The sequence below is a fragment of the Mirounga leonina genome, unplaced genomic scaffold (assembly GCF_011800145.1).
Source record: "Mirounga leonina isolate KUSES-001 unplaced genomic scaffold, KU_Mleo_1.0 Mir_101609, whole genome shotgun sequence".
NCBI classification, from domain to species: Eukaryota; Metazoa; Chordata; class Mammalia; order Carnivora; family Phocidae; genus Mirounga; species Mirounga leonina.
The window spans coordinates 12,514,341-12,539,452 of NW_023270164.1; the positions used below are offsets into that span (position 1 = coordinate 12,514,341).

At 50.5% G+C, this 25,112-nt stretch overlaps 2 protein-coding genes, 1 long non-coding RNA gene and 1 pseudogene across 4 annotated transcripts in view; 2 read left to right on the forward strand and 2 right to left on the reverse strand.

The window, feature by feature from the left end:
• GLOD5 (glyoxalase domain containing 5) overlaps nt 1-4,171 on the forward strand; it is a 5,613-nt gene extending 1,442 nt beyond the window's left edge. Inside the window, exons 2-3 of the mRNA XM_035002456.1 lie at nt 1,956-2,111; nt 3,806-4,171. Of these exons, the coding sequence (XP_034858347.1) occupies nt 1,956-2,111; nt 3,806-3,931 (282 nt within the window). The 3' untranslated portion in view covers nt 3,932-4,171. The remainder of the gene's footprint in view (nt 1-1,955; nt 2,112-3,805) is intronic.
• Nucleotides 4,172-5,112: 941 nt separating this feature from the next.
• On the reverse strand, nt 5,113-15,944 carry LOC118008754 (annotated as a pseudogene).
• Nucleotides 15,417-22,579, forward strand: GATA1 (GATA binding protein 1). Of its 2 annotated transcripts, XM_035004248.1 has the most exons (6): nt 15,417-15,534; nt 19,497-19,733; nt 20,198-20,575; nt 20,678-20,823; nt 21,405-21,530; nt 22,048-22,579. In XM_035004248.1, the coding sequence occupies exons 2-6, from the start codon at nt 19,514-19,516 to the stop codon at nt 22,417-22,419; spliced, it is 1,242 nt and encodes a 413-aa protein (XP_034860139.1). In that variant the 5' UTR covers nt 15,417-15,534; nt 19,497-19,513; the 3' UTR covers nt 22,420-22,579. The 2 variants fall into 2 exon arrangements, with proteins under 2 accessions (XP_034860139.1, XP_034860150.1); XM_035004259.1 differs by lacking the exon at nt 15,417-15,534 and having other exon boundaries at nt 19,347-19,733.
• LOC118010076 lies at nt 21,780-24,546 on the reverse strand. Its single transcript, XR_004679112.1, has 3 exons — nt 24,073-24,546; nt 23,436-23,700; nt 21,780-22,105 (listed from the first exon to the last, which is right to left on the reverse strand). It is a non-coding gene; the product is annotated as an uncharacterized LOC118010076 (long non-coding RNA).
• Between the last annotated feature and the right edge of the window lie 566 nt (nt 24,547-25,112).

A 25,112-nucleotide genomic window follows, 5' to 3' on the forward strand; every position in this document is an offset into this window, starting at 1 on the left:
TATATATATATATATATATATATATATATATATATATATATATATATATATACCACATATGACACTTAGATATGTTCTCATGAAATTATAGAACATCAAAGTGGAAATGAATATCCTAAGATATTTCAAAGAGGTTAAAAAGAAAAGTAGCTCAGTCAGTAGGGCATGCCACTCTTGATTTCATGGTCGTGTGTTTGAGCGCCATGTTGGGCATGGAGCCTACTTTAAAAAAAAAAAGAAAGAAAGAAAAAAGAAAAGTAATTCAACTACAAAGGGAAAAGAAATAATGCAGATACCAGATTGCCCAAGAGTCACATCAGAGACCAGAAGACAATAGAACAATTTCAAGATTCTGAGGGGAAATTCTATGTCCAGCCAAACTATTAATCAAGGTGAGTGTAGAATAAAACATTCTTAGATATATGGGGGCACCTGCCTGGCTCAGTCTGTAGAGCATGTGACTCTTGATCTCAGGGTTGTGAGTTCAAGCCCCACATTTGGCACAGAGTTTCCTTAAAAAAAATCATAGATCTAAAAAGAGAAACCTTGCCCACTTGCTTTGAAAATTACTTGAGAGCATCTACATCAAAATGAGTGATTAAACCAGGAATAGGGAAGACATCAAAGTCAGGACACATTGGCTCCCAAGAGGAAGATCCCAGAAAGATACCTAGAAAACACTCAGTCCAGTTTGGAACAGGAGAAAAAAAGGTTCCAAGAAAGAGAGAGAGCCAAAGGAAAAAAGTGAAATAAGGTCATTTTCTGGTAGAATGGATGTGGTATCAGCCACAGTGATAGAAGAGAAAGATATAGGAAAATGATAAAAGAAAGGAAAGAGGTGGAGAGGGTGGGGACATGAAGAGGACAGGAGGGCCAGTGAGATACTAGCTGTAGTTCATCTATCAAGACATAAAGATGCAAGTGGGTCTTTTAAAAATTATAAAGGAACTAAAAGAGGAACTACAAATGATGATAGAATTCTATTGGTAGGGGGGAGTAATGTGGATGAGCTAAATTCTTGTTTATCCGAGCAGGGAGAGGAGTGAAAATGTCTCAAGTTGCTAAATCAAGTTGCTAAATCAAGAAGATGGCTAAAGTTGCCCATTATCAGTCACTGACTGTGTCTGGGGGTACATAGGAGAAAACTCAACGAACAGTGGGTGAAAGATCGAGTTTTCTTTTTCTCCCATTTAACAACCTCTGTAGAAAGTTGGGGCTCAGCCAGAGTCTGGGAAGGAAGAGGACATGAATGGGCCAGAGGTGCCAGCTCAGTGGGACCAGGAGGTTTCCGGAAGCTCCATCCGCAACCTCTGCTGACATCTCATTGTCCAGTCCATCTTACATGCCCCCCTCAGCAAGGAATGCTGGGAAATGGCTTTTTAAGCCAGGCACACAATTGACCCCATTGAAATTTGGGTTGTTTATAAGAAAAAAGGGAGAAATGTATATTATATTGTATACTAAGTAAATGTATATTAAGACAAATTGCTGTCTCTGCCACAGGTAGTATTTACATATTATTTGAAGATAATGCAAATAATTTCCAGAAGAAATACACACACACACACACACATAGGCTGAAAGCAGTTGCCTCTAGGGAATGAGACTAGGCTGGGGTGGGACGAGGGGCTGTTATTTTTATTTTTTTTATTTTTTGTTATTTTTAATTAAAAGCCCTGTTGTACTTCGTTTTAACCTTGTTGGGGTAGGTAGGGGGCTTTGTCTCATGTTCATCTTGGGGGTTTAGTTCTTCCTCCCCAAATAGGGTGACCTGACAGTTAAGCGTCTGCCTTCAGCTCAGGTCATGATCTCAGGGTCCTGGGATCGAGCCCCACATTGGGCTCCCTGTCAGCGGGGAGCCTGCTTCTCCCTCTCCCTCTGCCCGCTGCTCCCCATGCTTATGTTCTCACTCTCGCTCTGTTAAATAATAAATAAATCTTAAAAAAAAAAAATAGGCTGACCGGAAAGCATTGTGTTTTGGAGACCAGAAATTGAACCTCCATGAGGTGGGAAAGGAATTTGAACCCAAAGTTGCTCACCCAGTTCCTGGCTCCGTGGACATATGCCTGATCACAGAGACACTTTTGGAGGAAGTGGTCCAGCACCTCAAAGTGAGTGGGATGTTGGTTCTTTTCGAGAAAGCTGCGGCTGGTACAGTGGAAACAGGAGCACGACCCAGTCAGGTCTTCCTCAAATTTCAGACATAACCACCTTTGTCACTTCCAGATAATGCTTGTACACAACTGTTTGCTCATTATTTTTGCTGACATCATTGTTTCATGTAAACAAATGTATTTTAAAGGGGACCATTACAGGGGCGCCTGGATGGCTCAGTCATTAAGCATCTGCCTTCAGCTCAGGTCATGATCCTGGGGTCCTGGGATCAAGACCCACGTCCGGCTCCCTGCTCAGCGGAAGCCTGCTTCTTCCTCTCCCACTCCCCCTGTTTGTGTTCCCTCTCTCGCTGTCTCTTTCTGTCAAAAAATAAATTAAAAAATCTTTAAAAAAAAAAGGGGGAAACATTACGTCCTTTTTTAAAAAGATTTTATTTATTCATTTGAGAGAGAGCACGAGCAGGGGGAGGGACAGAGGGAGAGGGAAAAGCAGGCTCCCCACTGAGCAGGGAGTCCAATGCAGGGACTCAATCCCAGGACCCTGGGATCATGACCTGAGCTGAAGGCAGACGCTTAACCATCTGAGCCACCCAGGCGCCCCCACATTACATCATTCTTGTAAAAAAAAAAAAAATACAAACAAATTCTTTTTACAGAAACGCATTTCTGTAAAAAACCAAAGTTTCACCAGTTACGTGAAAAGCCCATCATATCTTGACACAAAGGGAAGATAACTTGTAAAAAACAAACGGCTGTAAAAATACCAGTCATGGGGGCGCCTGAGTGGCTCAGTCAGTTAAGCGTCTGCCTTCGGCTCAGGTCATGATCCCAGGGTCCTGGGATAGAGCCTGGCGTGGGGGCTCCCTGCTCAGGGGGGAGTCTGCTTCTCCCTCTCCCTCTGCCCCTCCCCCTGCTTGTGTTCTCTCTCTCTCTCTCTCTCACTGGCTCTCTCTCAAATAAATAAATAAAATCTTATCCACTTCCTTTCTCTGAACCCTCTGGGCCTGGCATTACAAGGGGAGATTTGGCAAATGGTTGAGGAGGTGCTAAGGACTTGTTAGCATCCACCAGAGCCTTGCTTCTTGGTATAATGAGAATTGAAATAGGGGGCGCCTGGCTGGCTCGGTCAGAAGAGTATGCAACTCTTGATCACGGGACTGTGAGTTCGAGCCCCACATTGGGTGTAGAAATTATTTAGTGAGAAAAAAAAAGGACTGAAAGAGGATTGAAGAGGGAATATTTAAAGGGTGTCCCTCTAACACTAAAAATGATTTCATGTAAGGGAAGCATTGCTTCTCCTTTTGGGGAACACAGATTAAGGTTTTGCATGTAATCTTTCTTTGGAAAGTATCAGTGGAAAAGGCCGGTTGGGAAGTAAAGTGGGGAAAGCATAGGGGGTTAAGAGCATGGACTTTGGTCCAGGCTACCTGGGTTTCAATTCTGACTCTGCCACTTACTAGCTAGTATTAGGTACCATTATCATCCCCACTTTACAGATGAGGAAACTGAGGCACAGAGCAGTTAGGTACTACACCCAAGGCCATACAGCTGGTCCATGGCTGGGGCAGAGTGAGGGAGGGGAGACTGGCAGGAGATGAAGTGAGAAAGATATTAGGGGCCTTCTGGGGATTAAATTTTGGTCTCACACATGAACTATGATGAATGACTTTTGTCTTTCCCTCCCATTTCAGGCTTGTGAGGTTCCCATTGAGGAGGGCGCGGTCCCCAGAACAGGGGCAAAAGGACTCATTATGTCCATCTACTTCCGAGATCCTGATGGAAACCTGATTGAGGTGTCCAACTATATCTCCTCATGATTGAGGCTGGCCCTCCTCCATTCTGTTCCCTGTTATGTCTCCCTCTCCCTTCCTTCCTGCAAGCTCTTACCCAAGCCCAGAAATCTCCAAGGACTGAGGACTTGGGCACTTCATTCTTCCTAGGGGTGTGGCCGGGGGGCAGACTGATTTGGGTTTGGGACCAAAACTACCTATCTGAATATCCCCCATCCAAGGTCCCCCTAATAAATGAATAAGCTCTCAATGAATACAAGCTCTTCATTATTATTGTCTCAGTGTTATGTATGGATGTTTGTCCAGGGTGTGAGGTCTCTGAGCTGTATGGGGGTCAGTGACCAGGGTATGACATCTCTGAGGACCAAATCCAGGGTCATCCCCTTGGGATTCAGGGCCCTGATAGCTTTCTCCTTGTTAGTTAGCCCATCCTTTTGGAATTCACCTCACCCCTTCCAAGTGCTGTCTGCTGTGTCCTCCACCCCAGAGGCCTCACTGAACCTCAAGATCTGTGAGTTCCATGGAACCTCCAAGGACCACCCCAGATGATACGACCTCTTCCTGGAGTGCCTTATCTGACCACACCCCCAGGGTATGTGGTACTTTCTACCTTTGGATCTGTTAGGTCCAGACTCATCTCGATTGAGGCTCAGCTCCTGACAGAGTAGACAGGACAAGGACAAACCTCATTTGTGTCTGTCCTCCCCCCCAACCAATACCATCCTTTCAATCAACTAATAAACATATATTGAGCACCCACCATGTGCTTGGCCCTGTTCCAGACATTGGGGAGACAGTGTTGAACAGAAGAGATAAGCATATCTAAGTTTGGAGATACAGAGAATGAATAAAAATAAGTAAGGAAAATACGAACTATGTTAGAGGATGAGAAAGGCTTTTGGAGAGAAAGAAAACATGGAAAAGAGGGAACACAGATAAAAATCGCCGGGGCAGTTTTTTTTTTTTTTTTTAAAGATTTTATTTATTTGACAGAGAGACAGCAAGAGAGGGAACACAAGGAGGGGGAGTGGGAGAGAGTAACAGGCTTCCCGCCGAGCAGAGAGCCTGATATGGGGCTCGATCCCATGACCCTGGGATCATGACCTGAGCCAAAGGCAGACGCTTAATGACTGAGCCACCCAGGCGCCCCGCTGGAGTGGTTTCTGATGTGTAAGGGGATGGTCAGGGGGCCATCTTCACCGAGGGAGCTATTTGAGCATGGATCTGAGGAGATGAGGGAGGGATTGGCCCTGATAGCTGGAGGAAGAGCAGAACAGGCAGAGAGAACAACCAGTGCAAAGGCCCTGAAGCGTGGCCATGCCTGGTGCCTGAGGAACAGTGAGGAAGCCAGTGCAGAGGCAGCAGTGAGTTGGCGGGGGGGGGGGGGGGGGGGGGGGGAGGGGAGGGGGGGGGGGGGGGGGGCGGGGGGGGGGGGGGGGGGGGGAGATTGTGTAGGGTCTCGTGGGCCTTGGAGAGAACTCTGGCTTTTACTCTGAGTGACTGGAGAGCAGGAGGTCGTGAGCGGAGGAGGGCCCGTGATCTGACTTAGGATTTAACAGGCTCCCTCTGGCTGTTATGAGGACAGTAGGCTGTAGGGGCAGAAGCAGGGGGACCGTGAGGGGGAGGCTACTGCAGAGGTCCAGGCCAGCGATGCTGGCAGGGGAGGTGATAAAAAGTGGGTAGATTATGGAGATATTCTGAAGACAGAGACTGGACGAGTTCGCCAAGAGAGAAAATGTCAGTGGGAGAAAAGGTCCAAGGACATTTAGAATTCTGAAACAAGGATGAACCAGGAAACGAGGCAGGCAGAGAGGAAGGGTAAGAGTACGGCTTCCTGAAGGAATGAGTGATGGATGAAGGAGCATGTCTGACGGTCTCTTGAGGTGAGCAAGCCCCTAGTCCTATGGGCTCTGGTCTCGAAACAGTCCCCAGCTGGTAGTTTAGCCAGACCCTATGAGTGAATCCCCAAAGAGCCCCAAAAAGGCTGGGAAGAGAGGATGTGTCAGGATGTGAGTTTCAGCATGTGAAAGGCTCTGCCAAAAGCTGTAGCAGGTCTCCTATTTTAATTTTTTTTTATTATTTGCTTAGTTTTATAATTAAATGTTTATTAAAATAATATAACCTGGGGGCACCTGGGTGGCTCAGTCAGTTAAGCGTCTGCCTTCAGCTTAGGTCATGATCCCAGGGTCCTGGGATCGAGTCCCACATTGGGCTCCTTGCTCAGTGCAGAGCCTGCTTCTCCCTCTGCCTGCCACTCCCCCTGCTTGTGTTCTCTCTCTCTTAAATAAAATCTTTTAAAAAAAAAATAAAATAATATAAACTGTGAGTAATACAGATTGTTTTCAGCATGATACTGATATCACCCATTTCTCCTAGTAATAGATAATAGCCAGATGAAACACAATAGTAGAAGGATCTAGAATAATAAATTTTATTACTAGGAGTCTCCCTCGAAGTCAGCAAACCCAACCCACTCACAGCTGAGGAAATGAATGACCAGAGAGGCTGGCATTCTCTACTCTAGAAATGGTTAGGGCACTGACCATGTGCCAGGCACTTGCTTGGTGCTGGGCATATAAAAGTAAACAGAACGTGTTTCGTGTACTCAAAGAGCTCGTAGCCAGGCTCTTGGGCGACAGTTCCCAGAAAGCAGGAAATTAGCACACAGCCTAATCAGTATTGTGAGAACAGTATGCTGAAGCTCCAAGGTGCACCCAATTCGGGATTGGGAGTAGCTCTCCGAAGGTCAATTGTGAGAGCTGACCTGGGCAGGATGAGCAGATGTCACATAGACAAAGAGCTTGTGAAACAGTGCCCCAGGAAGGCCCCGGTGAGGGAAAGCATAGTGCATTTGGTTATTCAAAGGAGTTCAAGTACAAAGGAATTCCAGTCCCGGATTCTGGAGACCAGAGTCTCCTGGCTCCCAGGTCAATGCTATTTTTAGACTACCATCTGTCTTTCTAGGTATCCTGACAAGTATGTGATGATTCACAAGTATCAGTACTCTTGCATAGAAAAAAGGAAGCATACATGGCTCACGCTTACCCAGGTAGAGACAGTAAGATTTTTTTGGATGGCTGAGTAGTATTCCATTGTGTGTGTGTGTGTGTGTGTATATATCACATCTTCTTTATCCATTCATCCAGACATTAAGATTTTCAAACCCTCTTGTTTGAAACGTCTCCTTGAGGAATGATTGCTTTGTCTTATAGCCTTTCATTTCCTCCCCAAATTTACGTGAATTAGGTCATGCCCTAAATCCAGAAGGGACTTTAAGGAATCACTTTGTTGGTAGCCAAGGGAACGAGGCAGGGCAGGCAATAAAGGAGTCATTATCTGTAGAGAACTCAAAAATTAATACTGAAGCTGACTAAAACTGTTCTGTACTTTATCATCACCATGTGGCAGCAACCCAGCAATTGTCCTCCCTGCCAAGGCAAAGGGCTCCTGCTGACCCTCACTCCATCTATGCCCCTGCACTTAGCTATCCCTGCACATGCAGAAGGCCCGGCACCCCCACGAGCTATATATAAACGTCTGAAATCTCCACCTCGGCCATCTCTTCTGTTCATATTACCACATGTTCTCCAGTCCATTCCATTCCCTTTGGCAAACATAGCTTGAGTTGTCAAAATCACGTATACAAAAACAAAAACCAAACCAAACAAAAAAACCCACATCAATGTTTCTCTTCCTACAATTATGATATTGCACTCCGGTCAAGTTTCTCGTTTCTCAAGTCTCAAGTCCCTTTCGAGCTGGGGATGACATCCCATGCTGCCACCTGTGCATTCGCAGGCTTACCAGGTTCAGTTCTGGCTCATCCTCTCTGGCCGGGCCATCTGGCAGGCGCTCGGTGGGGTAAACACTGAGGGGTCTTTTTTTTTTTTTTTTTTTTAAGATTATTTATTTATTTATTTGAGAGAGAGAGAATGAGAGACAGCATGAGAGGGAGGAGGGTCAGAGGGAGAAGCAGACTCCCTGCTGAGCAGGGAGCCCGATGCGGGACTCGATCCCGGGACTCCAGGATCACGACCTGAGCCGAAGGCAGTCGCTCAACCAACTGAGCCACCCAGGCGCCCCAACACTGAGGGGTCTTTAATGCCCAGCAGTACATTGAAAAACTGCGTGGACAATATTATGCTGTAACTTTGGGTGAAGGTTTCCTGGACAAGATAACCAACCCTCTTTGACTGTATGAATGCCAATCCAGGTTTCATAGGATCTAGCTGGCTTTCTGTCAGGCCCCTCCTAGACCGTGATCTGCTCCTGGGGCCCCCTATGGAGTACTTGTCCTCAGAGGTGGCATTCTGAGGAATGTCTAGAGGGTCAAAGGGGTCTGTCAGGGTGATGTTGGAGCACTGCTTGGTGGCTTGTTCAATCTGAAACATCAATCCATCCTTATAGAACAAAATATATTCAAATAACCTCTTGCAGGGGAATCAGCACCTTTCGCTCATTCAGCACCCATACATGCTGGTTGAGCCCATCATAGGAGGGAAGGGCATGGTTGCTGCTCTGTGGGTACAGAACCCAGTGGGCCTCCCACTGCTGTGGTGCCTGACAAGGGTGCAGGGTCCCCGGCACCCCTGGTCCCTGCCCCCAGTGCTGCTGGCCCCAGGCCACAGAGGTCACCCAGGCTCAGAGGCCACCCAGCAGCCAGGCACCCAGGGCCCCCTGGGGCACGCTTCCTGCCTATTTTTAAAAGACAGCTTGCCTTGTACCCAGAGTCATATGCTTGGAGATAGATGATTTATGAAAGGAAGAAGGAAGTAGAAAGGAGGGAGAGAAGGAGGGAGGGAGGGGGGAAGGAAGGAAGGAAGGAAGGAAAGAAGGGAGGGAGGAGGGGAGAGAGGGGGGAGGAAGGGAGGAAGAGTGGACAGCAGATGGGTGAATGAATGGGTACGTAGATGGGTGGGTGGATGGATGGGTGGGTGGTTGGGTGGTTGGGTGGATGTGTGGATGGGTGGGTGGATGGGTGGATGGATGGATGGACTGATATCCTCTGGCCCTGGAGAAACTCTTTCACTTGTGTGTGCATAGAGAGGAATATGAGTTTGTAAACTGCAGGTTTGCTGTAATACAGAAAAGACTGGAAACAATCCAAATGTCCAACAGCAGATGAATGGTTAAACAAACTATGGTATAGCCATTCCATGGAATACTACTCAGCCATAAAAGGGAATAAACTTACAAAGCCAGCACTAACCTGATACCAAAACCAGACAGAAACATATCAAGAAAACTACAGACCAATATCTCTTACGAATATAGATGCAAAAAATCTTCAACAAAATACTAGTAAATAGAATTCAGCAATATACAAGAAGGATTATACACCACGACCAAGTGGGATTTATCCCAGGAATGCAAGATTTGTTCAACATAAGAAAATCAATGTAATATACCATATTAATAAAGGACAAAAATCACATGATCTTCTCAACAGATGCAGAAAAAGCATTTGACAAAACTCAATACCCTTTCATGATAAAAACACTCAACAAACTAGAAGCAGATAAGAACTTCCTCAACCTGATAAAGTGAATCTACAAAAAACCTACAGCTAATATCATACTTAATGATGAAAGACTAAAAACTTTCTCCTGAAGATTAGGAACAAGACAAGGATGTCCCCTCTCACCACTTCTATTCAACAATGTACTAGAGGTTCTAGCCAGGGCAATTAAGTAAGAAAAAGAAAAAGCATCCAGATTGGAAAAAAGAAGTAAAACTGTCAGTATTTGCAGATAACATGATCTTATACAGAGAAAATCTTAAGGAACCCACAACAAAACCACTTCATATATATGTGTGTGTATGAGCTCAACAAGGTTGCAGGATACTAGATCATACAAGACTTAATCATATTTCTATACACTAGCAACGAGTAATCCAAAAATGAACTTAAGAAAACAATTCCATTCACGATAGCATAAAAAAAAAGAATAAACTACTTAGTAATGCATTTAACAAAAGAGGGGTAAGACTTGTACACTTAAAACTATAAAATGCTATTTAAAGAAATTAAATAGGGGTGTCTGGGCTCCTACTGCTTGTGCTCTCTCTCTCTCTGATAAATAAATAAATAAAATATTTTTTAAAAATCCACTTTAAAAAAAAAAATGGTGCTGGGACAACTGGATAGCCACATGCAAAAGAATGAAACTGGACCCCTCCTTCACACCATATACAAAAATTAACTAAAAAAAAAAATCAAAGACAGGAATGTAAGCTAAAACTATTAAACGTCTAGAAAAAAAAAGCATAAATCTTCGTATCTTTGGATTAGGCAATGGCTTCTTAGCCAACATGTAATGCATAAGCAACCAAAGCAAAAACAAATTGCACTTCATCAAAACTAAAACCTTTTGTGCTTCAAGGGACACAAGAAAGTGAAAGGACAACCCCAAAATAGGAGCAACTATTTTCAAATCACATTATCTGATAAAGGACTAGTATCCAGAATATATAAAGAACTCGTACTGGGATGCCTGGGTGGCTCAGTCGGTTGGGCACCTGCCTTCAGCTCAGGTCATGATGGCAGGGTCCTGGGATCGAGTCCCACGTTGGGCTCCCTGCTCGGCAGGGAGCCTGCTTCCCCCTCTGCCTGCCTCTTCCCCTGCTTGTGCTCTCTCTCTCTCTGACAAATATAATCTTTAAAAACAAAAAAAGAACTCGTATTACTCAACAGTATAGACAACCCAATTAAAAACAGGCAAAGGATTTGAATAGACATTTCTCTAAGGAAGAGATACAGATGGCCAACAAGCACATGAAAAGATGCTCAATGTCAATAATCATTAGGGAAATCAAATCAAAAGCACAACGAGACATTACATCACACCCACTGGGATGACCAGAATCAAAAAGAGGAACAATATCAAGTGTTGGAGAAAATGTGGATAACTCGAAATCCTCATGCAACTGCTGTGGAGAATACTTCTGCTATTCCTCAAAAAGTTAAACAGAGACTTGCCAAATGGCCCCACAATTCCGTTCCTAGGTGTATACCCAAGAGGACTGAAAACATGTCCACATAAAAAGCTTAATATGAATGTTCATAGCAGCATTATTCGTGACCCCCAAAACATCAGTTCATTGGATGAATGGACAAGCGTAATGTAGAATGTTCATACAGTGAAATATTATTCAGTGATTGAAAGGAATGAAGTAGTTTGATCCATGCTACAATGTGAGCGAACCTTGGAAATTTTGTGCAAAGTGAAAGAAGCCAGTCACAAAAGGCCACATATTCTGATTCTGTTCATATGAAAAGTCCAGAATAGGCAAATCCATGAGACAGACAGTAGATTGGTGGTTTCCAGGGACTGTGGGGAGACGGATAATAGTATAGGGAATGTCTGCTAAGCTTCTTTTTGGAGTGATGAAAATGTCCTGGAATTAGACAGTGGTGATAGCTGTAAAACCTTATGAACATACTAACCACTGAAACGTACACTTCAAAGGGTGAATTCTGTGGTATGTGAATGACATCTCAATAAAAAAGAACTATTAATACACATGACAACGTGGGTGAGTGTCACAGACATTATGCAGAACAAAAGAAACATAAACTATATGATTCCATGTATATGAAGTTCAAAAGCAAGCTGAAAACTGCTGGTATCGTAAGCTGTTTATGGATACATATGTACGTAGTAATGGAATGAAAACACGAGGGAGACAAACACCAAACTCGAGGTAGTGGAAGGAGAGAGGAAAATGGACTTTGTACAAGAACTTCAGCTGGATCTGAATATATTTCTTTTAAAAGTATCTGAAGCAAATAGGGCAAAATATTAACATTTGACCAAGGTGAATGCTTGTTACAGTATCTTTTATACTTATTTTTTAAGATTTTATTTATTTATCAGAGAGAGAGAGACAGAGGCAGGCAGAGGGAGAAGCGTGGGACTCGATCCCAGGACCCTGGGATCATGACCTGAGCCGAAGGCAGACGCTTAACCGACTGAGCCACCCAGGCATCCCTATACTTTTCTCTTAAAAAAAAAATAAAACAGCTCGGTTCTGAGAAAAACGTGGGACTCCTCAGCCAGGCTTTGGTTGATGTTTCCTCCCTGCGCGATTGAGACCAAGGGGAGTTAGGATCTGCCTCCGGACTCGTCTGGAAGAAGCACAGTTCACATGCCATGGGCTTAGACAAAGCTCTAGAACCTCAGAAGATGCCAGGAAGAAGGGAACCAGTCAGGGAAGCCTTCCAGGAAGAGAGGATGTTGGGGCTGAGCCTCAAATGGAGGCCTGACAGAGGGGATGCTTGGCCCGGACACCCCACCCCCACCCCCACCCTCTGGGTCTCTCCCAAAGCCTGGCCTGGCCCTGCTGATTCCCTTATCTGCCCACTCCCAGCTGCCTCCCTGCTGGCTGAACTGTCGCCGCAGACTTCTGGGCCTGTGCCCCCTCCACAGGGATGGGGGAGGGAATGGGGTGAGCCTGGCCTCAGAGCCTCAGAGCTTCTGGCTCTTGATGGAGCCTGGGTTCTGAGGCCCCCACTCCCCACCCTTTACTTCCCCTCCTAAGGCCTTTCTCTGCTCCAGTTATGAAGAAATAGGCTGAGTCCGGTGGCCAAACTCTTGTCTGAGACACGCCTCCAGCCTGACCTTCCTGAGGAGGACAGCTTTCCCTACCTTGCTCCCAATATTGCAACTGTTGTTTCTAATAAAAAATAACAACGAAGAAAGTTACCACTACAGAGCTCAACCTCTACAGCGGGCCGGGCAGGACCGTGTCAAGTGGCCTTCTCAACAACATTCGCTGTGAGTTCTATGATTGTACCCATCATCCAGGCAAAGAAACTGAGGCTCAGAGGGTGGCCTGCCCGGGAACCACGCAGCAAATCAGTGTCAGAGCTGAGCACAGGCCCTTGGACAGACATCTTCATTTCTCTGAGCCCGCTCCCAGTCTGGAAGATACGGGCAATAATACGCACTTACACCACAAAGACCTGGTGAGAATGGGATAAAATTAGGCAGGGAGAGCACTTAGCACAGGGCCTGGGATGGCTCGGTTAACAGTTGTTATGATGGTATTAGTGCTAAAAAAAAAAAAGTATTCGTATCAGATTTAGCATTTGTATTAGTACGGTTGTAGATAGAAAAGTAATGATTAGATTTAGAATTAATATCAGTATTACTAGCACTATTAAGATTAGTATCGGGACGCCTGGGTGGCTCAGTCGTTAAGAGTCTGCCTTCGGCTCAGGTCATGATCCCAGGGTCCTGGGGTCGAGCCCCGCATCGGGCTCCCTGCTCAGCGGGGAGCCTGCTTCTCCCTCTCCTACTCCCCCTGCTTGTGTTCCCTCTCTCGCTGTGTTTCTCTCTGTCAAATAAATAAATAAAATCTTAAAAAAAAAAGGTTAGTATCAATATTCGAATTAGGATTAGGAATTAAAATTGGTATGAGTGTCACATTGATTAGCATTATTACTAGAATTAGTAGTGCTAGTAAAAAAAGGGTCAAGTACTATCCCCTGTTTATGGTAAGCACTCAGTAAATCAATACGAGTACTTAACGTTTACTGAGATCTCAGATTCAAGCGAGTTAAAATCACTTGACGGATTAAATCTCATTTAGCTGTCCCAATCACCCTATGGAGTAGCCACTATTATTACCCCATCTCTATAGATGAGGAACTGAGGTCCAAGGGGGCTGGTAACTTGCTCAAGGCCACACGGCCCCTCCGTGGTTAGGGCAGGCTATGAACGAGGGGGGGCTGGCTCCAGAGCGGAAGCCCTGAAAACATCGGCCCTTAAGTCATAGGGGTCTTCACCCCCCCCTTGTTACTTAGGAGGGCTCAGCACGGGACGTGGCACACAGCAGGAGCTCAATAAATGCAGAGTCATAGCCATGCTCTCTTTCCTCCTCAAACCTCCCATTTTGCTTCTGAGGACAACGAGGCCCATGGAGGCAAGAGGAGGATAGCAAGCTCCTTCTGGGGCGGCCGGTGGGGGAGCAGGCCCCACTGACCCAGGGCTCCGTCAGTGCCCTGTGCCCTTGGCAGGTCTCAGTCTCCCCATCTGTAGAATGGGTGGTCAGGAGGGTGCTCCGTCCTGTGGAGTCCTGGAGCCACCACTGGGTGCTCTTACCCCTGCTCTGTGGGGACCCGAGTTGGATGCCTCGTGTGGGCGCGCGCATCCATTGATTTTACACGAAGCCAAGTGCTCAGGACAGGCTTGGCCTGGGGTCCATGTCAGCATGAAACACCGGTTGCCGTCACTGTTGTTCCTCTCTGGGGGAGGTGGGGCAGGGCAGAAAGGTGGGGACTGAGGTGCAGGAGTCCTGGAGGTCCCTCTCAGCAGTTGAGGGCAGAACCACAGATCACATGGGTCCACATCGACCCACATGGCCCTGTCCCACCCAATCCAGTACCACCGGCCCAGGGCCTACCCCAGACTGACGCCTGGGGTCTCGTGGACTTCCTCCCAGACTGTGCCCGTGAATCTCTGTCTCAGTCTCCCTCCCCAGGTTCTCCACCTGTGTCCTTATCCTCTGTCACTTTCAGGCTCTACCTTTCGCCTTCTGTCCTGTCTCTCATTCTCTTCACCTCTCTCTGTAGATCTTTAATTGTCGCTGGCTCTCTTGGCGTCTCTCCCGCCTCTCCGTACCCTCTCTCTGCCTCCTTCTAGCTGTGTCCCTTTTTCTCCCCGAGTCTCCCCCTTCTCTGCTTCTGTCTCTTGCTATGTGCCTCTCTCCCTTCTCTACCCCTTCAGTTCTTCTTCCCGTCCCCAACCCTACCCCACTCCTCAAGGACCCACAGAGAAACCAACCCTGGGTCCCACCTGTTTCCCGCCTCCAAAGCAGCATGGCGGGCAACAAGTTGAAGCCGCTGTCCCTGGGTGCTCCCCCCAGCCCCGCCCCCCGCCCCAAGACAGCCTGTTACCGCGGAGCCAACAGCCACAGTCTCCTCCATCTGATAAGACTTATCTGCTGCCCCAGGGCAGGCCGGAGCTGGCGTAAGCCCCAGCGGGGCACTGAGTGAGTGTGCCCCTGCCTCCCGCCAGCCCCGGCCTGGCCCGGCCTCCCGGCTTGGCCTGGGTCATCAAGATGTCCCATGGGCTCTGGTTCAAATCCCACCGAACCTCTGTGAGCCTCATTCTTCTTGTCTGCAAAATGGGTACAGTAACATCCCTCCTCTCCCTGTTGGCCAGGAAGATTCACGTACGTAAGTGCCCAAGCCCGAACCTGACGCAGCACACAGGAGGGACTTTGGAAACACTCACTGAAAAGCCTAGTGGAGTCATAAAACCGTATCTGCTATTTTTATGTTATCTTGGCTTCAGCCCATTTTGTTTGGCTGGACACTGAAGTCCACGGGAGCCCACGTTGAACAGGGTCCAAGAATCCGTGGGGTGGGCAGATGGGGCAGAGGAAGGCCCCCACTGCCCAAGAGGTGCCCCACCAGCAGGGAGCCCGCCCCCTCCCCTGGTCCGCCCCACCCACTGGGGCACCAGCCACTCCCTGGGGAGGAGGGAGGAGGGAGAGGGGAGGGAGGGAGGGAGGGAAGGAAGAAGGGAGCCTCAAAGGCCAAGGCCAGCCAGGACACCCCCTGGGATCACACTGAACTCGCCACATCCCCAAAGCGGCCGAACCCTCTGCACCAACCAGCCCAGGTCAGTCTCAGCCCCCCAAGAGCCCCCAGCAAGGCAAACCCCAGGCCTGCTGTCCCTTACCTCAAGGCTACTCCTCCAGCCTGCTCCAGGCTCCCCAACCCACCGCTGGTCCCCAAAGTGTCTACTGCCCCTGAAGCCCTTCATAACTCCTCCAAACCATCTGTCTTTCCAACCCCCATCTCTGCCCTAAAACCACCCCCCAAAACCGACCTCTTTCTGCTCTGACTTCCATCCTCTCCTTGCAAGATATCTGTTCCCCTGATGGCTTAACTCCGTTCCCCATACCCCATTCCTTCCCCCTATAACATGCCTTTCTCCCCCAAATCCTAGCTCTGCCCCGAATCTGGCTTTCACTCACCTGGAATTGTTTCTCTCTGAGTTCTCCCAAAAACTCGCTTTTGCTCCCCCATGTCTATTTCTGCTCCCCAAGCCCTTGCTTGCTCCCCATCCTGATTTCTGCTCCAAATTCTCCAGTCCCCTAAACCCTGGCTTCATCCTCTTATCTTTGTCTGGGCCTCTCAAAGCCCCAGTTTGTTCTCTGTGACTTCCCTCTGAGCCCCCCAAACCACTACTCTCCCCCAGCCCCTTGCACACACACCAAAATGCCTGTCACTCTAAACACCAAGTCTACTACCCCAAGTCTGTTCTACCACATGAATCCTCCTCACGCCTGCCTTCCCTAAACCCCATCTCAGCCCCAAATGTGTCTCTGGCCCCCCGGATCCCCTCTGGCCTCAAATCCTTCTCCACCCCAACTCCATCTCGGTTCTCAAACTCCTCTTCTGCTCCCATAATCCATCTTTATCAGACACATTCCTGCCTGTCCAAACCCATCTCTGACCCCTAAACCCCATCTCTGCTCCAGCAAAACCCACGGAACCCTCAAACTTGTCCACGACCCTCAGAATCCATCTCTGACCCCCGAACTACATCCCCAGCTTCTCAACATTCTCTCTGGCTCCCAAACTTCACCTCAGATCCCCAATCTTGTGTTCTGCTTTTCCAACCTATTTCTGATCCCAAAACGTGACCTTTCAAATTTGTCTCTGCTCCTCAAACCCCATATCTGCTCTCCCCAAACTCTACAGCTATACCCCCAACCCCTCCCTGACTCCTCCACCCCATCTGACCCTCAAATTCCCCCTCAAAGCCTCCCAAGACTCATCTGCCCCCAGACCCCATCTCTGCTCCCTTCAGTCCCAAGAGACCCTCCCTTGAGGGCTGGGACAGGGATGTTACCTGGGGTGAGGGGCTGGGCCTTGGGAGAGTTGAGGGTGCCGGCCTGCTGCTGCTGCCCGTTAGGGCGGCACTTACTCTAGTGGGGCAGCTGATAAGGAGCTTTCATATCCCCCAGCCTCGAGATAAACTTTATCTCTGTCCGGAGAGTGATAACTGGGGCTGGGGGGGCTGGGCCCCTGCCATAGGAGGGGTGGGCAGCCCTGGACCCGCCAAGGTGCTAGGCACAAGGATGTGGGGCAGTGGGACTGAAGGGAGATCATTGGGGGGGAGGGGGGAGGTGAGGATGAGGGGGGATAAAGGAACAGTGGTGACAGAGACAAAAAGAACAAGAGACAGAGAAGGAAGAGAGAAACAGAGAGAAAGGGAGAAAAAGAGAGACAAAGAGCAAGGGACAGACAGGAAGAAAAAGAAAGGAGAAACAGAGGGCCACCTGGGTGGCTCAGTTGTTAGGCGTCTGCCTTCAGCTCAGGTCATGGTCCCAGGGTCCTGGGATCGAGCCCCGCGTCGGGCTCCCTGCTCAGTGGGAAGCCTGCTTCTCCCTCTCCCACTCCCCCTTTTTGCGTTCCCTCTTTCGCTGTTGTCTCTCTGTGTCCAATAAATAAATAAAATATTTAAAAAAAAAAAAGAAAGGAGAAACAGAGAGATAGCAGGAAAGTGAAAGAGACCCAGGAACAGAAAGAGAGCAAGACACGAATGCAGAAAGAGAGAGCCTCACAGATAGAAAGAATCATGGAGACACACAGAGGAAAAGAGATGGAAATAGAGGAGGAGGCAAGACACCCACTCCGGGGAGAGTCAGAGGAGATCCTGCGGCCTGGATGAGGCTGGTGAGAGACACAGCCACGGGCTCCTCTCTTTGCCCGCACAACCCCCAACCCTGAGCCCAACCTTCAGCGTGTTCACACAGTGGGTCACGTAGGCTGGGGCTGTGAAGATGGCCTTCTACTCTATCTCTGTTACTCCATCCCAAGGACAGGGAAACTGAGGCCTTCAGATTCACAGGGCAAGTTAGGGGCAAGGGTAGGTTTTCTGGCTCCTCACCCGGGCTGTGTGTAGTGGGGTATGGGCAAGGATGTGGGACTAGTAAGACAGACATGAAAATAAAGCCAGAGGGCAGAAAGAGAGAGAGAGAAGAGACAAACAAGCCGAAAGAGACTGAGTGGGAGAGATGTAGAGACATTCAGAGACATGACTGGAGATGGAGGGAGAAGTGAATCAGAAAGAGTTGAAAGACACGGAGATAAAGAAAGACAACCAGAGATAGAGACATGGGAAGCCGGAGAAAGGAAAGGGAAAAATTAGGCACTCGTTAAAGCAGAGAAAGAGAGGGGCACCTGGGTGGCTCAGTCGGTTAAGTGTCTGCCTTCAGCTCGGGTCATGGTCCCAGGGTCCTGGGATTAAGCCCCGCATCGGGCTCCCTGCTCAGCAGGGAGCCTGCTTCCCCCTCTCCTTCTGCTTGCCACTCTGCCTACTTGTACTCTCTCTCTATCTTTCTGTCAAATAAGTTAAAAAAAAAAAAAGCAGGGAAAGAGAGAGGACAAGACATATCATGGTAGCATAGAAAGACGGGACAGAAATATCGAGGGCCAGGCTGGGCAGGAGAGAGTGTCACGAGGAGAGAGACGCGGGGACATAGATACACACACAGGGAAAGCCAGAGACAAAGGGGCAAAGATGAAGCTGCCACCTCACAGGTCTTAGCTGGGCCCCTGTCACCACCTCCTATCTGGCAGATGGGGAAACTGAGGCCTGGGGCTGGCTGGAACTGAAGGAACCTGAAAGCAGAACTATGGTAGGCCTCCCCAGGGCAGACCTGTCCCCCTCCTCAGAGGAAGCCAGTAGCCTTGGGGTGATTTCAAAAGTTGGGCGGGGATGGCAGAGATAAGCCGTGGGGGGTACTGACCCCCCCCATGAAGCAGGGAGGAACTGAGGGGGCCCTCTGTCTGCAGACCCAACGGAGGTGGGGGGAGGGAGGAGTCAAGCCGGAAACCATGGGTTTCTGAGAAAGTTAAAATATGCAACAGATAGGGATGAAGTTGGGGAGCACAAGAGGGTAAACCCCAAGGTCCCAGGGGTGACAAGTGGCTCAAGGGACTCTAGCTCTGCACCCCAGCCCATCCCACCCAGGCTCCTCTAGAGGGAGAGAAGAGGAGGAAGAGGGGGAGAAAATGAGGAGAGGAGAAAGTGATGAGCAGAAAGGGAGGGAGAGGAGAAGGATAAAGGAAAAGGAGGGGAGGAGAGGGGGAAGGGGGACACGCAGAAGGGAAAGAGAAAATGAGGAGGGGAGGAGATATAGAAAGGGGAAAGGAGGAAGAGGTGGCTGACTTAAAGAGGAGGAAGAGGAGGAGGTGAATAGGTGGAGGTAGAGAAGAGGAGGAGGACTGGGGAAAGAGAGAATGAGGGGATGAGGGGCCGGAGAGGAGGGAGAAGAAGGAGTGGGAAGAGGAGCAAGGGGGGGAAGAGGAGAGGGGAAAGAAGGGGAGTTGTGGGAGGAGGGAAAAGAAGAGATGGGAGGAGGGTGAGAGAAGAAAGGGAAGCAGAAGGAGAGAAGAGGGAATAGAAGGAAGGAGGGGATGATGGAGGGGAAGACAGGGAGAAATCAGGGGAGGAAAAGAGGGCTATGAAGACTGAGTGAATGGAGTTGGAGAAGGAGAAAGGAGGGGAGGGGTGACGTGGGAGGGGAGGAGGAGTTTGGAGTCTGAGGACCTCTCCCTTCCTCACAGGTCCCACCCGAGGCCCCATGGAGTTCCCTGGCCTAGGGGCCCTGGGGACCTCAGAGCCCCTGCCCCAGTTTGTGGACCCGGCTTTGGTATCCTCGCCACCAGAGTCGGGGGTCTTCTTCCCCTCTGGGTCAGAGGGCTTGGATGCAGCAGCCTCCTCCACGGCCCCCAGCACCGCCACGGCTGCAGCTGCGGCTCTGGCCTACTACAGGGATGCCGAGGCCTACAGGCACTCCCCAGGTAACTCCTTTGGGTGGCTGTCTTAGCACAGGCTGCCATGGTGACCCTTAGCTAGGGCAGAATCCCACCAAGAGGTCACCTTGAACATGGCCACTTCCCCCAGTTGAGCCCAGACCTGGGAATGCCAATGTTCCCGGTCCGCCACCTTGGGGTAGCCATATTGGAAAGCAACATTGGAAGTGGGTGGTGGTGGCCCTAGTTGTCAAGGGACCCATGGGGCTCCGAACCCCAACGGGCATCCTCAAAGCCCCTTTGGAAACGGGTGGAGGTTACCGCAGCTGCCAGAGTGACCGGTGGGGCTCGGGACCCAGGAGTTACCCGACGGCCAGCAGCTGTTCCGGTAGCCTGTGGGAAGACTGGAGACTTGGCTGCTCCCTTGGAGCTGTGGGGCAGCACTGCGCCCTGAAGGCGGGACGGCTTTAGACTGATCCCTCCTTCCTTCCCATACCCCCCTCCCTAATAAGTCTTTCAGGTGTACCCACTGCTCAACTGTATGGAGGGGATCCCAGGGGGCTCACCCTACGCCGGCTGGACCTACGGCAAGACAGGGCTCTATCCTGCCTCGACCGTGTGCCCCACCCGCGAGGACTCCCCTCCCCAGGCCCCGGAAGACCCTGATGGGAAAGGCGGCAGCAGCTTCCTGGAGACCTTAAAGACAGAGAGGCTAAGTCCAGACCTCTTGACGCTGGGGCCTGCGCTGCCTTCATCCATCCCTGTCCCCAGCAGTGCCTACGGGGGTCCTGACTTTTCCAGTACCTTCTTTTCTCCCACTGGGAGCCCCCTCAATCCAGCGGCCTATTCCTCCCCCAAGCTTCGTGGGACACTGCCCTTGCCCCCCTGTGGTGAGGTCCCCAAAAAGGGACGGGGAGGCTGAGGTGGGGGGGCGTCCAAGGCCAAGCTGGGCTGAGCCTGGGCTCCCCCATCCCCTCTGTCCGCCCCATCAGAGGCCAGGGAGTGTGTGAACTGCGGAGCAACAGCCACTCCCCTGTGGCGGCGGGACAGGACGGGCCACTACCTATGCAATGCCTGCGGCCTCTATCACAAGATGAATGGCCAGAACAGGCCCCTCATCCGGCCTAAGAAGCGCCTGGTAAGACCCCAGGCCCGCCTCCCCTGCCCCAGGAACTGCTGTTCTCGGCCCGTACAGGGACCCCGGTCCTCCTGCTCCACGAGAACCCATACGCCCCCCACCCATCCCTTCCCCAGCCATGCAGGCACCCAGCTTTGCATAGGAATGCCTATCCTCAACCTACCTTCATAGGCTACATGCGGGGAACCCGTCCTGTCCCTGCGCAGCAGTGTTTTCCTCCTTGGCTTCACACGGGCCTCACCTTAGGACACCCTGAACCACCGGGGCCTGGCGCCCTCCCCTAGATGTGTAGATTTCATTGGCCTAGGGTGCTGCCTGGGCGTCAGGATTGCCTTCGACTCCCTGAGTGATTCCAGTGTATGGTCCCCAAAGTTGGGAATCACTGGTGGAGTCCCACCCCCAATACCAAAATCCCCTATCCCGGCCAGGAGGCCCTGCCCCATACAGAACCCACAGTCATCGTCCTGTGAGTACATCTGTTCTTACCCTGCACGGGAAGCCCTGCCTTCAACCTGACCCTGACCTCTCAAGTCCTCCACCCACCCCCCAGGGGGCTGATCCTCACGTTCTCTCTCCCCCAGATTGTCAGCAAACGGGCGGGTACCCAGTGTACCAACTGCCAGACAACCACCACGACGCTATGGCGGAGAAATGCCAGTGGGGACCCTGTGTGCAATGCCTGCGGCCTCTACTACAAGCTACACCAGGTCTGTCCTGGCCCGTTCCCCCGCCAGCCTCCCCCCTCCTCCTGTCGTCCCACTGCCCTCCTCCCCTGCTCCTGTTCTGCCCCCACCTCTGCTTCCCCTCATAACCCTCCCTTTTTTCCCCCACCTTTTCTGCCCCTCCTTCCTTCTCTATTCCCCTCCTCCTTGGCCCTCATCCCTCCCTCCTCCTTTTCCTTCATCTCTTCACACCCTTCCACGACCTCCTGCCCCTCCTCCCTCCTCCATCTCCTTCCTCCTCCTTCCCAGCCATCCACTAACTTCCATCCCTCTGCCCTGAAACCTGAGGCAGCTCCATCAGCCTCAGAGGCTTACCCAAGCTCAGGGCCTCACAACCTTGGGATTCCTTAGGACAATCCCCGCACCATATCAGGGTCACGCTCCCCTAGTCCCTGAAGCAATTCTCTATGCTTAAAGAGGTGGGATGGAGATGGCCTCCCTGGTCAAGACACAGAGGCAAAGATCTGGAGTTGGGAAACACTCACGGCCTCCCTTTGGGCAGGTGAACCGACCACTGACTATGCGGAAGGATGGTATCCAGACTCGAAACCGCAAAGCGTCTGGAAAAGGGAAAAAGAAACGAGGGTCAAGTCTGGGAGGTACAGGAGCAGCTGAAGGACCGGCTGGTGGCTTCATGGTGGTGGCCGGGGGCAGCGGGAGTGGGAATTGTGGGGAGGTGGCCTCCGGCTTGACGTTGGGCCCACCCAGTGCTGCCCATCTCTACCAAGGCCTGGGCCCCGTGGTGCTGTCAGGGCCCGTGAGTCACCTCATGCCTTTCCCGGGACCCCTGTTGGGTTCCCCCGCAGGCTCCTTCCCCGCGGGTCCCGTTCCTCCCACCACCACCACCACTGTGGTGGCTCCACTGAGTTCCTGAGAGCACAGAGCATGGCCTCGGGGCGGCGGTGGGGCCCCTCTCCTATGTAGCCAGCAGTCAGTACAACCCAACCCTCTGGGCCCCAGCCATCCCTTGGCCTGGCCCTTCAAAGCTTTTGTAAAATAAAACCACCAAAGTCCTAAGAGCGGAGATGTGAGTCTGTGTGGGACTGAATCAAGAACAACGGGAGGGAGGTTGCATGTCTGGGCGTCTCTGAGGACAGTGTCTGGCTGCAGTGTATGGCCACGGGAAGCTGAGGCCGCCTATGTGACACTTCAGGATTGTGGGGTGCGACGTGCGATTGTGAACAGTGTTCGTGAAGCTGCATGTGACAGCCTCCGGGTGGCCTGAGATGGCGTGGGTCGCCACACACCATGGGGTGAGATACAGCGTGTGACCGAGGGGGTGAGGCTTTCCAAGACAGGGTGCGTGACACCAGGCGACAGCAGGAGCAGACGCTTCTGGAATGTTGAATGCAGGCTGTGTGTAGGGGCGTGTGGAGGCTATAACAGCGGGACCGCGGGGGTCTGCACGTCCGGGGAGCTCTGGGGGTTGGGTAACGGCAGCATTTCTCTGCACGTCTACGCATGTGGGAGCGCAGATCACGTGGCGTATGCCAGGCCACAGTGTCTCTGAGTGGCTGACAGCCATGAGCAGCTCTGTGTGTACTTGTTCATGCAAAGTATCAACATGCAGAGTTTCAGTTGGGCCTCCATTAGGGACCCCCTTCCAGAAGACACAAGACATGTGCGGGACAGGAAGGGGGGGGGCTGGAATGGGAGCCATCAAGAAGGTCAGAATGGCCAGTGTGGGACCACGGGGGTTGTCCAGGGGGCCTTCCCTGTCAGTCATCTCTTATCTCTCTTGGCCCAGCTCGGCCTGCAGCTCTGTGGGAAATGGTAGAGGAGAGGGGAAGATTAGGAGGACAAAATAGCTTCTGGGGGTGATATTTAGACCCCGTAGGTGGGGGAGCTCCTCCCCATAAGGCCAACTCCCTCACCAACGCACCTACTCACCTGGGCCCACTTCTCCGCCCCAGAGGGGTATCTGTTCTTCCAAAATGGAAAACCCTTACATAGGAGCCTGTGTGGAGTCAGGTGACAGAGAGGTTAAGTGGCTCGCTGGAGGCCACACAGCGGGAGACAGGGGGAAAAGCCAGGCTCCGTGGCTTAGCGTCCATACTACCCAGCAGCTCCTGATAGCAAACAGCCCCATTTGCTGAGTGTTTACTGTGGGCCGGGCAATGGCTGGGAAGCTTCAGTTGCTTTGGTTCATAAACACCTGAAAAAAAAAAAAAAAAACACTCCAAGGAAAGGAAAGTATACTATGCAATTTACATTTTCATTTTACTAATGAAATAGTAAGGCTCAGAACTGGCATTACTTGCCCTGACCACACTGAGTTTAAGGAGTGGATTTTGGATGCAACTTCCCCCCACGTGAGTCTTGCTCACACTTAACTGGGCTGCCTCTCTCTCGCTCTCTCTCGCTCTCATCATTCACTCAATCCATTCACATCTGAATTTGCTTTTGGGCTGTTTCTCTTTATGGCTTTCCCCCAGAGCCCCAGAGATGAGGACCGCGGGCCCTCAGATCCTGAACATAGTAGGGGTAAGCAGATGTCCTCAAGGACAGCTCTCCTTCAGCTACTCACCATGCTGGCCCGCTGCAGAATCACGGCAGTCCACGCTCATTACAGGGGTTGTCCAGAACTTCCCTGGTCTTTGTAAAAGCCTCCTGCCTGCCTGGCCACCCCATAGAACCCCAGTCCTCTCACCCTATAGGAGCCCCTGTCCACATCTTGAGCAGAAACCCCTCTCAGAACCTGTGCTGGACATGTGCCTGGCCCTTGCTCAGGAGCCCCAGCCCTTGCCTCCCAGAACAGCTGCCCTCGCCTGACACTCTAAGGGAACCCTTTCTCTAATTAGTAACAGGACACCCATGCTGACCCTGGACAGGAGTATCAGCCCTAACCTTGCATCGGAAGAAGCCCTGTCCTCCCCTGGCACAGGAACCTCGGACTTAGCCCAGTTAGGAATCTGTGAGCTCACACTGTAAGGAAGCCCTTGTGCCACCTCTTTAGAAACACCTATTCTAGGGCATCTGGGTGGCTCAATCGGTTAAGCTGCTGCCTTTGGCTCAGGTCATGATTCCAGGGTCCTGGGATAGAACCCCATGTTGGGCTCCCTGCTCAGCAGGGAGTCTGCTTCTCCCTCTCCCTCTGCCCCTCTGCCTCAGATCCTGAACATAGTAGGGGTAAGCAGATGTCCTCAAGGACATCTTGTGCTCTCTCTCTCTCAAATAAATAAATAAAATCTTTAAAAAAGAGAAACCTGTCCTGAGCCTCTTCACTAGTCTCAATCTCTCTACAGAAATCCTGCCTTGACCTTGGACAGGACACTTCTGTCTTCACACTGTACTGGAGCTCAGCCCTCCAGATAGCATTTTAGAAACACTTCTGTCACAATAAAATCTAGTTCTGAACCACTGACCTACTCTCTCTGCAGAAACTCCATCCTCAACCTCTTCAGGAACTCCAATTGAATATAGAAGCTCTTGCCTCCATTGTTGACAATGACCCCTGATGTCACTCTGCACAACAATCCCTGATCTCACACCCTAACCTGTAGAGTCCACAAGAACCCATGATCCAACTCTTTTTTTTAAAAAAGATTTTGAGAGAGAGAGAGACAG

Bases quoted from the DNA above. Each gene is read 5' to 3' on its own strand.
- GATA1 (XM_035004248.1), top strand. From the start codon at position 19,514: ATGGAGTTCCCTGGCCTAGGGGCCCTGGGGACCTCAGAGCCCCTGCCC. The intron at 20,824-21,404 runs GTAAGACCCCAG...TCTCTCCCCCAG, and splicing joins TCCGGCCTAAGAAGCGCCTG to ATTGTCAGCAAACGGGCGGG. The intron at 21,531-22,047 runs GTCTGTCCTGGC...CCCTTTGGGCAG, and splicing joins TCTACTACAAGCTACACCAG to GTGAACCGACCACTGACTAT.